General features: G+C 47.5%; 1 protein-coding gene across 1 annotated transcript; it reads left to right on the top strand.

Annotated features, from left to right (window-relative positions):
• Positions 1-573: 573 nt before the first annotated feature.
• Positions 574-11,545, top strand: cds2 (CDP-diacylglycerol synthase (phosphatidate cytidylyltransferase) 2). The gene is made up of 13 exons (XM_030105191.1): positions 574-768; positions 5,388-5,530; positions 6,187-6,283; positions 6,778-6,875; positions 7,287-7,426; positions 8,960-9,018; positions 9,585-9,667; positions 9,815-9,902; positions 10,017-10,085; positions 10,199-10,351; positions 10,548-10,667; positions 10,825-10,928; positions 11,031-11,545. Exons 1-13 carry the CDS (start codon positions 697-699, stop codon positions 11,164-11,166), a joined length of 1,362 nt encoding a protein of 453 aa, XP_029961051.1. The 5' UTR covers positions 574-696; the 3' UTR covers positions 11,167-11,545.
• Positions 11,546-12,211: the final 666 nt, after the last annotated feature.

The following is a 12,211-nucleotide window of genomic DNA, read 5'->3' as shown; positions in this document are numbered from 1 at the left end:
TCTGGTTTTAGCGCCCCTAGTGGCTGGGCCCTCGAATTACATGCCATGCTATACAGCCTTCAGAACACAGAGAGAAAAAAATATATGTACGGTATCTTGCCTTTACCCGTGCGGCCAGGACAAACAACCTCCCGTACGGAACACGCCTCTTTTGGCTCAAATACTGGACGTCCGGCCTCCCAGGCCCTCTTTGACTTTGGTATCGGTAAATATTAATGATATTACAGGTGCTGGTAATGTTAAAACTGATTAACGTTGCTGTACTGCGTGATGAAAGAGAGAACAGGAAACGGGAGCTGATTGAGGAGAAAAACTGAAGCACAAGGCAGTTTGTCTACCATATAAAAGTGGCTATGTATTTAGGCCACTGCTTCATGGAGGTGAAAAGAACTACACAGCATACAGTCAGTGAAAGAAGATGAGTTAGTCCATTAATAGTAGTTTGTCTGGGAGTTTTTGCTAAACTATGTACTAACTAACTTCTAACTAACTCAAGTGTATCTGTCTGTCGGTGTATTATTTTGAAAACCGGAAGTGGAGTGCATGTCTTCTTCCTGTTCTGTCTTCAGCGCCTCGGTTCTTCCAGTGGAAAGTGTTGCTGTTGAAATCTCTCTGGAGCTTCGGGCTTTCGCTCTGTCAGTCCGCCGAAGGAGTTTGCGCGTCGCAGCCGCAGGACCTCCGCCTTGACCCGCAGAGATGACGGAGCTGAGGCACCGCGGAGCCAAAGACGGCGAGCCGCCGCTCCAGCAGCAGCCGTCAGAGGACAAGGTGAGCCCCCCGCCGCGGCTAGGCTAGCTCTGCGCCTTCACACACCACATCCCCGGCTGTCGTTAATGGCACTGATGATTTAACTCGTTTCCACGGCGTTTAGATTTTCCAAGGCTCACTGTCGGGGGAATAGCGGCTGAAACGCGCCATACAAATTATCCGCCAAACTGCTCGGATTTTCGCCTTGATTGGCTGATGCTGAGTTACCGTCTTCCTGCGTGCGACTCGCTCCCGAAAACAACCTCGAATCGAGTGGAAAACTTCACATTTCAGCAAAATTTGTGCCAGCATTGCTCTTTAATCTATGCCGATACGTAGAATCGTTGTTATTGTATGTAAAAATCGAACTGAATCCCTATAAATTTATATTTTGTACGATAGAAAACGTCTCATTGGTAAATTTTGAGACTTTGAAGGGAATATTGGCTGGTGAGTCACATTCACGACAGATAGCATGGAGAAAAACACAAAACGTTTTCAGACGCAGCTCGTCGTGTCATCTCCGATCACACGCTGATGCGGACTTGTTCCTCGGTTCGATGTGTGTTAAATTTACTGAAGTTAGCGGTTTACATTAGGTTTTATGCAGCCACGGCGGGGTGAGCAGAGATGGGCTAGCAGCCTTAGCTCAGCCATGCTACAATAACAACAACACGGACGCGCCTGCTTGACAGACACACACATTACATTTAATCTGCCGCCAGACGGAGGAGAAACGAGTGCATTATCTGGGATGTCAATGCGGATGTGAGCGTGTGGATCCCAGGGTGCAGTCGGATCCTGGAAAGGGGCGTGGTGACGGGCTGATGGATGTGTGGATCCACGGAGGACGTGATGACCACAGAGAGCAGGAAGACGGCTAGAAGCAGATGGCAGAGACGTCGACACAAACCACACAGCAGCCAGGGAATCCCGGAGAGAGCTGTCCCTTCCTCACCCAACCATTAGCGTTCCCGTTTAGTAGTAATGCATGAGAGAACAGCGTTTGGGCTGGCCTTTGTGGGCCTGGTTTCTGGGCTGATGCCATCAGTAATAGGAAGATGAGGTGCTCTCTAGGTAATGTTCTGACTGTGCTGACACTGATACAGCTTTATCATGTGTATTTCAGTATTTTAGCAATGGTGTTCTGCAGCACTCGTCAGGCAAACAGTTGTTTGAAACAAATACTAAGCAGAGTCCAGGCCACCGGGCCATCACAGGAAGAATGTATTAACACCTGAGGGCATTTCTATAAATACATGCATTTGGACTGTGATCGGAAATCAGACTTCATAACTGACGGTTTACAACTTAAACTGGACAGTGTTTGGGGAAAGAGAAGAGTTTTCTTTTCTCATATCCAGGTGCTGATAGATGCAGTTTCAAGTGTGAAAACCTGTGATATGCATGATTAAACAAAGAGTGACACTGGGGTGGAACATTGAACGATAGAAAATTGTCAGCTTGTGCAGGAATTAGGGAGAGATGCTGAAAAGTGCTTTGCGCTGCATTTGTTTTGTATGAAAGGTGCTTTAATAATAAACACTCCGTGACTGAATCAGGTTAAGTCGGTGGTCTTGAGGTGAATCAGCCTGGAGCCACTGAGACCCTCATCTGATTGTAGGACCATTAAATGTTCGACTGCTCCATTAAAGTGGTTGTTTTTTATGTCAGATATTTATATCATGGCAGGACGATTATAACACTTTACAGAACGTAGACTGAAACAGGTACAAGACGCGTAATGATGATGTTTTAAATCCACAATGCGTTGTTCTGTTGTAAGGGATGAAAATCAAATACAAGTGTGTCTTTGAAGAGTTAGACACATTGAATATCACAGGAGAAACAAATTCAATATTTTCTTATTTGAATACTTTGCATATGGAAATATTAAAAGTGTGGCGAAGTCTCTGCAGCAGCTTTATCATCCAAACATTCGTTCACTCTCTAGATTTGATGTGTGTGATTTCACACACTCATTGAACATCAGGCTGACTTACATGTTAGATATACTTAGTCGAGACTGAAGCAAAAAGGCGTGTGTTTTTATTTCTCAATATTGGTTAACTTTCTAATCACTGTGAAACTAAATTAGAATGAAGTGAAAAATTCTCTATGAGCCTCTATTTGAGCAAACTGCACGTCTCTATTTAAGGACTTCATTTTTGCTTGTAGGCAATGTCAGATGACTCGCTCACCAGTGTGTGCGTGTGTGTGTGTTTGTGGTCTTCGGCTCATAACAGCATTTGAAGACAGTTGCTCAGAAATACTGGTGGTTGATGAACTCGCAGCCTCTCGCTTCGTTCTCCGTTCCGTTTCTGCCGATAAGAGGCTGAAAAAGCCTTGAAATCCTCCTCAGGATGCTGCACGTCTGTCACACGTGGCCGTTTCTAATAAATCAGACATGAAAAGAAAAGAAAACATCGACACTGTTGCCTCAAGTGTAGAAGACAACAGGACAGGGGAGGAGTGTTTATGTGAAAGGAGCACCTATTTTTAACTCGAGCATCCTGAATGACGGATATTGTCTCCATAGAAACCAGCAGGCGGAGTGTGTGTGTGTGTGTGTGTGTGTGTGTGTTTCCTTCATCACTCAGCTCGTGGGCCTTTGACATCGACGTGACGGAGCTCATTATTTCATACGAGCGTTTTAATTTGTTCAGAAGGGAAGGGGATGGAACGTGGCCCGTTTTAAAGCTCAGTGTGTCGGAGTTGAGTTGATCCACAGACGAAGGATCTCTGTCTGGGAAACGCCGTTCTGCTCAGAGACAGTTTGGAGAAAGAGTGAATGTTGTTGCTGTTTAAAATTTGACGCTCGAGCTCAGAATTTGACCTTGCTGAAGACGAGGCGCGCACGCAATTAGTCAGCTCATAAGTTAAATCTCATTAGCACCAGAAATATGAAACACTTGAACAGAGGAGCGTTTTATTCAAGTACAGAATGAGTTCAGCATAACAAGCTTTTTCATTTATCAGACCAGTCGACTCGTCTTCAAGTTTCTTAGTAAACTAAACAGAAAGTCTTATTTATTTTTTGTATATTTATGTGTCTCCCTCCACAGATTTTTTTTTTAAGCGTCAGGTGTTTTGGTGCAAACAATGTCAACTGAGTGCAAAAACACAGCTGATCCGAACATCTTGTGAGCCAGATTTGGCCCACAGGCCTTATGTTTGACTCCTCGATCTACCTATGAATGTAGGTCATAGTATTTTAAACCTCTTTGTTTTGAAGTTAACTGCAGTCCTTTAATTTAGCAACCATATTTAAGTTTGTAGCAAACTTCATCAGTCAGTAAATAGATTTATCAATTATTACACAAATAACTAAGAAGGATAACAAATGAACATCTAATAGTGGTCAGCGATCAGCTGTTAATTACCATGAATAATCCCTGAAAATATCTGTGTTGGTGTACTGCTATCATGTCGTACTCCTCCTTGTCATAATAAACTATTAAATAGAGAAAAATGAAGGAAAGCAGTCCGACGAACCATCTGCTGGCTGAACGTGAGCGAACGGCTCCTCCGAGCCTTATTTGGTCAACTGCAGGAGAGAGGTCAGCCAGGGGTCGGGATGAGGAGAGACCAAGGATAGATTGACCTGGAAAAAAAAAGCCTCAGATTTAAGCAGAGAGCCTGAAACTGCGTCTGCCGCTGTCTGGCGACTCCCGTCCCTCCGAGCGTGGTTTCCATGGAGGCGGGGAGCGGCGAGCTTTAAGCGGTCAGAAAACACATGGCTCTGATAAATCAACAGTGTGGAGGATTGGCAGACGGTGTTTACAGCCTCCCACACACGGAGCACCACGCCAGCAGCCCCGACGTTTACGTTGCTTTGTCTTACTGACATATGACCGGGGTGCAGCGTGCGACCGGGCGAACTGAGCCGTGTTTATATCTGAGCGGACGACACCTGGGTGGGCTTAAAGGCCAGATTTCAGAGATGTGATCATCTTTCAGATAAAACGTGTAAGCTCCTGCGATCGAAGAGCAGCGTGTTCAGGATTTAAGCAAAGCTTCCTGCGTCGGTATGGAGGTGAGGGGAGAATAACGGAAAGGTGTGACGGAGTGGGGATTGACTCCGCTGTACCTGGGAGCCGGACGTTGGACTGTTGTTCCTGTGGCCTCCACCTTCTGGATCGATCTCCTCATACTGTGTTTCAGTACTGAATCTGTTGGTGGGCTGAGGCTGAGCCGGTGATTCCAGCCTGTTTGGAGACTGAAGGGAAGCAGACAGCGTGTAGATAAGACAGTCGGCCACGTGCACACCCTGTATTAGACGCTCACTGCAGCCATATTGGTTTGTGTTGCTCCAGCATTGAATTTCATCTCCGCCTCTTCAGTAGGGCAGATTGAATCAAGGATGTCTTGATAAAATTGCTGCTTGTGTTTGATTTGAAAAGTGCAACTGATCCTGAGAGCTGTGTGTGAACTGATACTGCAGCATGTGAGTCAAAGCTGTGTGTTTGCTTTATGGCGTACAGTTTATTGCATGTGCTCCCAGTAAAAGCATGATGTGCCACCTGCTGCTTTCAGCCTATGGTCTAACATGATCTGAACTGGCTGACATGTTTATGTTCCACTCGTTTTGACTCTGCTTCACATCGGGACGTTCTTCTGTTCTCTGTTCTTGTCGGCAGGGCTCAGACAGCGAGCTGAAGGTGGAAAAAGACGGCGTGTCGGACACTGAAACCAAGGCGGACTCGGGCGTCCCAGAGGTGCCGGTCCCTGCCGATGACACCCCCGAAGTTCTGAACAAAGCCTTGTCTGGACTCTCATCAAGGTACTTCGTCTTGACTCTGCAGTTACTCAAGGAACCTCTGTCCTGTTCGTCACGTCTGGATGATTTCAGACCAACAACAAGACGGTTTTCCTGCATTTTAACATCTGGAGGTGTCGTCCCTCCTCACTCAAAAGGCCGGTTTATCAAAACGCTTCATATCAAAGCATCAGCTCTGCATTACCCAACATGCATCTTCAACAACATTGAGCTTAGTGCAGAGATACCAAGGTGTCGTTCTGCAGCCAGTGAGAATCTTCCCATATCTTCAGTCTGGAACTGAACTCGTTCGCCCCAACAGAGGAGAAATTCTCTACCAACTCCAGAACTGTGACGGCTGAAGCGGCCTGCCAGCAGTCCTGACCTCTGACCCAGTGGACTGTGGGATCAGCCTGGACTCGATGTCGGTGCCAAACGACCCGATGCTGCCACAATGGAGGACTTGTGATAAATGCTGGTTGAAGAATGAGATGCTGTCCTGCAGACGGCTGGTGGATTAACTCTTGAACTGCTGATTTATTGCGTTTCTCCAGACTTGAATTGTTTGATCCACCAGATAAGAGTTAACAGCTGACTCGGCTCTGCTGCTCTGTGATCGGACGGATCACCCGCTGAACGTTTTCTGCCCCCTGACCGATGTTTGTGTGTGTTTTCTCCAGATGGAAGAACTGGTGGGTGCGGGGGATCCTCACACTAGCCATGATCTCCTTCTTCTTCTTCATCATCTACCTGGGCCCAATGGTGCTTATGATGATTGTGAGTATGAGCAGGGATACTGATTCCGCGGTCGAGCACACGTGGTCCACATTTCACATGTTCAGACAACAGACGATCCAATATGCTTTGCTGCAGGGCTTTTTGATTCAATAAAAGACATGAATTCTTATTTTAATTTCATGTGAGTTTAGTTATCTGGCTTCATTTTCAAGCTGACTGGTAGTTAAACTCGTTCAATCAGTTGCCAGAAATTAGAACTGTTAGAATATACATCAGTGTGTACAAGGTTTTGGTCAAGTATTCAGGTTTTTTTCGCTTTCACTTGATCTCCATCACAAACACTGAGCCTCATGGATTACTGGGGATCCTGGCTCTCTGATATCATGCAGGATTTCTCCTCCTGTCTTCTGGGAATTGCCTGGAAATAGGCCGGGCAGCCATTTTGTGTCAGTAGGACGCACCAGTTTTCATGCCCAGTAGTATTTATTTCTTTTTGTTTGTTTTCTGTGGTAATCGGGTGTTTCTCCTCGCAGGTCCTCTGTGTTCAGATCAAGTGCTTCCAAGAGATCATCACCATCGGCTACAGTGTGTACCACTCGTACCACCTGCCCTGGTTCAGGACGCTGAGCTGGTGAGGACAGACTCGAGAAACAGACGGCTCGCTTCTGGCAGACCTTCACGTTCACTGCTTTCTCACTGTGCTATCCGGTGTTTCATTTTGTTTCAGGCGTCCTGAGGTTTGTTCTCCGGTCTTCGCTGTTTATTAGTGTTTTAATCCAATCAGCAGATAGTGTCAGAAATCCTCGATCAGTTCCGTCTGATTTTAGCCGTAGCTTTCTGTCCTGTAGTGCGATCAGTAGCAGAGTCCCGACATTCCTTATCCCACGAGTGTTGAAAAGCCTGATTTAAAAAAAGAACAATGGATCGTATTGAGTCAGTGAGTTTACCCCGACTGTTTGAGCCTGGCTGGTTTTTCTGCAGCTGTATTGAATTCAGAGCACCGCGAGACCTGTGCGTAACGTCTGAACCCTCCGCCTGGCAGGTACTTCCTCCTGTGTGTCAACTACTTCTTCTACGGCGAGACGGTGACGGATTACTTCTTCACGCTGGTGCAGAGAGAAGAGCCGCTCCGCATCCTCAGCAAATACCACCGCTTCATCTCCTTCGCCCTCTACCTCACAGGTACAGAGCAGAGCTGTGCTTCTGGACAGCGGGAGGAAACTGGAGGACCTACAGAAAACCCCACGTCTGCAAACTCCCACTGCATCAATGAGTTTAATCATCAAATTAAATAAAAATCCTCATTAGTCCGTGTCTAATGATCAGCCTCCAGCTGGTTTGCAGCTTTAAATCCAACATGTAGAGCATCTGTTGATTGTGTAAAAGGCTCCGAGCCTCTAAAACAGAGAATCTCTGTTATACTTGAACTGTTATTTTCTAAAACAAGAAGATAGTTTTACATAATTCAGCATAAAAACCAAAAGGTCTGCTCCACCTCCTCACAGCCTCTTTACAGTTTTTACAGTTTTCACCGTTTGTGGTTTGTCCGGTGTGGACTCTGCGCTGAGCGGTTTGTTGCAGAAGCGAACGCGTCTCCGTCTCGGGGGACTGAAGTGTCTCATTGATCTGCAGCAGGAAGTTGCCAATCAGTGTGAGGGAACGGATCTTTCTGCCCCACCTGCAGTACAGCTGACCCACATCCGGCCTCACCGAGAGAAACCATACACCAACACACAGAGAGAGAGAGAGAGGCCATCAGCCCGTAGCGCAGTGTCCCGTTAAGCCCGGTGACCCGCCAGCTGTGTGGGGCGTTGAGGGGAAAACCCTGCACTTTGATCACTTTCATTTTGTAAAAGCATCACATCATCCTGTGGATGGACGACCCAGACGTCTCTCATTCAGTCTGTCCAGCGGTGTCAGAGCGAGGTGGAACGCTGCTGTTCGCTCTGCTCCAGCAGGGTCACTGACCTCTCCAGGTTTCTTCCAGACTCTCATATGATGTCCTGCTTGTGTGTATTCTCAGGTGAGGCTGATATTGGGCTATTTCAGGCAGCGTGCAGCCAGGAGACGCTTCCTGTGCTGCAGTCTCTTACTTAGCAGAGATGCGTCTTCGCTTTAGCTTCTTGCTGATGCCAAACAGGATGTGGGGAGGAAGGAAGCCGCTCCTCTTAAGAGTCGAGGTGAAACGTAATGGCCCAGCTTCACCGCTTAGGGTTGAAAAGAGAGGCTTTGCTTTTTGTCACTTCTGGAGATGCTTCATTGAATGGATGAGTTTTAATTTTGTTTCCCTCTGTTATGAATTTTCTGTTATGTAGAAAACTGTTCTGAAAACCGTCAGCCAACGACATGCTCATCTCTACCCAATCACAGAATGTCTGAAAAATGATGCACAAATTTGAAAGCTTTGCTTGTAAATCCTGCCTCGGTTCTTATATTTCACACTTAGCAGATACAGATCAACCTTTCAGTACGTCAGGTGGTTTGACTGAAATAAAAAGAGTCACTTCCTGCTGGAAAATATCCCCCCTCCCTCAGTCATGTGTGAAATAGCTGCAGCAGTCCCGAGCTCCTCTCTCCACATTAAACTGCTCTTTGTTTGAAATAGGTCGAGCTAAATTTAGTCAGACTTTGACCAAAGATGACCTGGATTCTGTAGTACTACACATCCTCCTTCCCCGAGGCGCCGGCTCACTGCGATCCCGTCTCTTTCCGCAGGTTTCTGCATGTTCGTGCTGAGTCTGGTGAAGAAACATTACCGCCTGCAGTTCTACATGGTGAGCCCAGACTAAACCCCCCCCACCCCCGCCCCCGCCTCCTCTTGGCATCCTGCCTCATGACTGCCGGGTTATTGATGAACCTGGTTAACGTCCCGGCCCTCGAGTAAACGCAGAAATGGGCTAAAGACGGGAATGTCTGGCGCCGAGTTTCATCCTGAATCATTACATCCGCGGTGAAGAACGCGGTCGTCTCCTCACACCAGAGAAAATGTGTTAACTCATCAAATAATGGACGGATTACTCTCGGTTCAGCCACGCTATTCACGGCACGACACGGCATTACGAAATAAATCAAGCTGTTATCTCAGGGAGTGTCAAACATAAGGCACACAGGTCAAAACCAGCCCACAAGAGGCTCCAATCCGGCCTCGCCAAACCACCAAGCAAATGGTCTTCAACAAATTTCTAAAGAATAGTACACAACACTGAATTTAAATTCTGAGAAACGGCTGTTAAATCTGTTCTCACATCAGCTAAAGCTACCAGAAAGCAGGACTAGAGCCGAGGATCCGTGTGCTCATCATTCCGGTTGGCCTGATTGACGTCTTGTCTTGTGTTGACAGTTCGGTTGGACTCATGTGACCCTCCTGATCGTGGTGACTCAGTCTCACCTCATCATTCACAACCTGTTTGAGGGGATGATCTGGTGAGTAAAGACTCCTTCATCTCCTCTCCCACTGCTCCGTTCAGCTCATGTCTGCCTAAGACGTGAAATCTAACTCCGGTTCCTCTCATGATCCGTTACAGTAACTTAAGCAGGGACCGATAAAGACGCTTCTTTGTGTGTGAACAGGTTCATCGTTCCCATTTCCTGTGTGATCTGTAACGATATCATGGCCTACATGTTCGGTTTCTTCTTTGGCCGAACTCCTCTCATTAAGGTTGGTTGGCTGCACTCTGTCACTTTTCAGTGTTTCCCTGCCTTCTCTGAAGCGTTCTGTTGCTCCCTGATCAGTTTCAGAATCGGTAACATGTCGACTCTTTGGTTTTTGCAGCTCTCCCCTAAGAAGACGTGGGAAGGTTTCATTGGCGGATTCTTTTCGACTATTGTGTTTGGCATCATAGTAAGAAGATTTTCACCTCATCAGCTGTAGCTGTGATCGTGTTTTAGCTTTTTGAAATGGGTGAAACGGTGAAAGAAGAGTGTCTGGATTCAGGATTATTCTTCTCCTTGCAGCTGTCCTACTTCATGGCCGGCTACCGCTACTTCGTGTGTCCGGTGGAGTTCAACAACGACTCCAACAGCTTCCAGGTGGACTGTGAGCCGTCGGACCTCTTTCAGCTGCAGGACTACGCTCTGCCCAGCGTGCTGGAGTCCGTCACCGGCTGGGTGAGAGCACTACCGATCGTCCAAACTCACACTGGATATAAAACACACGTACTGTTCAGAAACGGACATTCTGGGATATTTACCACTTTCCAGTTGCTTGTAAATATTTTGAAGAGTTTTACTGATGAATTCTTCAAACGATCGAGCAGCGTTGGTTTGATTTTATCGTCGTAACTCTTTTGCTCTGTCGCCGCAGACCACGGTGCGTCTGTACCCCTTCCAAATCCACAGCATCGCTCTCTCCTCCTTCGCCTCCATCGTCGGACCCTTCGGGGGCTTCTTCGCCAGCGGCTTCAAGAGGGCGTTCAAGATCAAGGTACGGAGGATCGGGAGCAGCCGGAGTGTCACTTTCTCTTCATCCACAGAGAAATGTCTGTTATGTTGCTCTAGCTGTCTTTATCTACGCTCTCCAGTCGCCTCCTCCTCCAGCATTTCTGCTCGGTGTGAGTCTGCATGTTGTTTTCTGTCCTCAGGACTTTGCCAACACGATCCCGGGTCACGGAGGCATCATGGACCGGTTCGACTGCCAGTACCTCATGGCCACCTTCGTCAACGTCTACATCGCCAGCTTCATCAGGTAGACGGGGGGAAAGCCGGCCCTCCATCTTTAATCCAGTTTGATATCGAGTTTCGTTGAAGGCGTGTTGAACGGAGGTGGTGTGTTTGGGTTCTCCCTCAGGGGGCCGAACCCCAGCAAGGTGATCCAGCAGCTGCTGGCCCTGCGCGCCGACCAGCAGCTCCACATCTTCAACTCCCTGAAGGCCCACCTGGTGGAGAAAGGCCTGCTGCCGGCGCTGGAGGAGGCCGCCGCCTAGAGGCCAGCTCGGGGACGGCGGGAGGGGAGGGGGGACCGACGGAACGCCCCGCCCCGCCTCGCCTCGCCCCGCCTCGCTCTAGCCAGAACACATCCACCGTTACGAGGAGAAAAGCAGAAACATGGCCGCCTTCGGCCGCTCCGGTTCGCCCGGGTGTGTGTTCATGTTCCCGACGTCGGTGTGTCGGATTACTGTAGCGTCACACATTTCCATCGTCTGTCGATCAACACTGTCCGCCTGTTGTTCCGCTGTACATTTCCTCCTGGCAGCAGGATTCTATATACCCAGTAATGTGCTTTTTTGGTTGGATGCACTGATCTCAGCCCTGTTACTGTACTGTTACGTCACCTCCACCACCCCACTCACACACACACACACACACACACACACACACACACACACACACACACAGCCCCACCTCCACCCCCAACTCTCACTTTTCATTTACTTTGTTCTGATTGTTCCTATTTATATGTGGAAGGTTTTTACATTTGAATATGTTGGATTATATCTTACTGTTGTCTCTTTCATTCACGGCTGAATTCACCTTCTTTGCCATCTGCTACATGCGTTTTTTTTTTTTTTTTTTAATTTGAAATCCTGCCATGCTTGGCCGACTCATCCTCTACTGAGCTCTCGTTTAAGGCACAAGTTACTCTGATTTATTTCAGTTTGATGCCAAATCCATTCAGAAGCGTTACGAGGTTTTGGACAGAGTGGATCTTTTTCACGGAGCCTTGACACGAGCTCATTACTGCAGAAAAATGACAAAGATCTGTTGTTCTGTCGCAGACGCAGAAGCATTTTCCATGCATGTTTCACTCAATCACTTGAACTCCTTTCAGTTTTTTAAAATCTGTTACTTGTGTTGCTGAGGTGGGACTGTGTAGAACGGCACGGCTGACGCTTTCCCCACTGGCCACCGACACAAAGTCCCTGACTGAACCTTTTGTTGGACGAATTCAATATTTTTGACAGTTCAGTCTCTAGTTTACTTGAACGGACGCTAAAAATGTCAAGATGTCAACTCTTTCCAGAAACGAAT

Source organism: Salarias fasciatus, chromosome 12, assembly GCF_902148845.1.
Source record: "Salarias fasciatus chromosome 12, fSalaFa1.1, whole genome shotgun sequence".
Lineage (NCBI taxonomy): Eukaryota > Metazoa > Chordata > Actinopteri > Blenniiformes > Blenniidae > Salarias > Salarias fasciatus.
The sequence above is the reverse complement of the archived record's forward strand: the minus strand, read 5'-3'. Positions and strand labels throughout refer to the sequence as shown.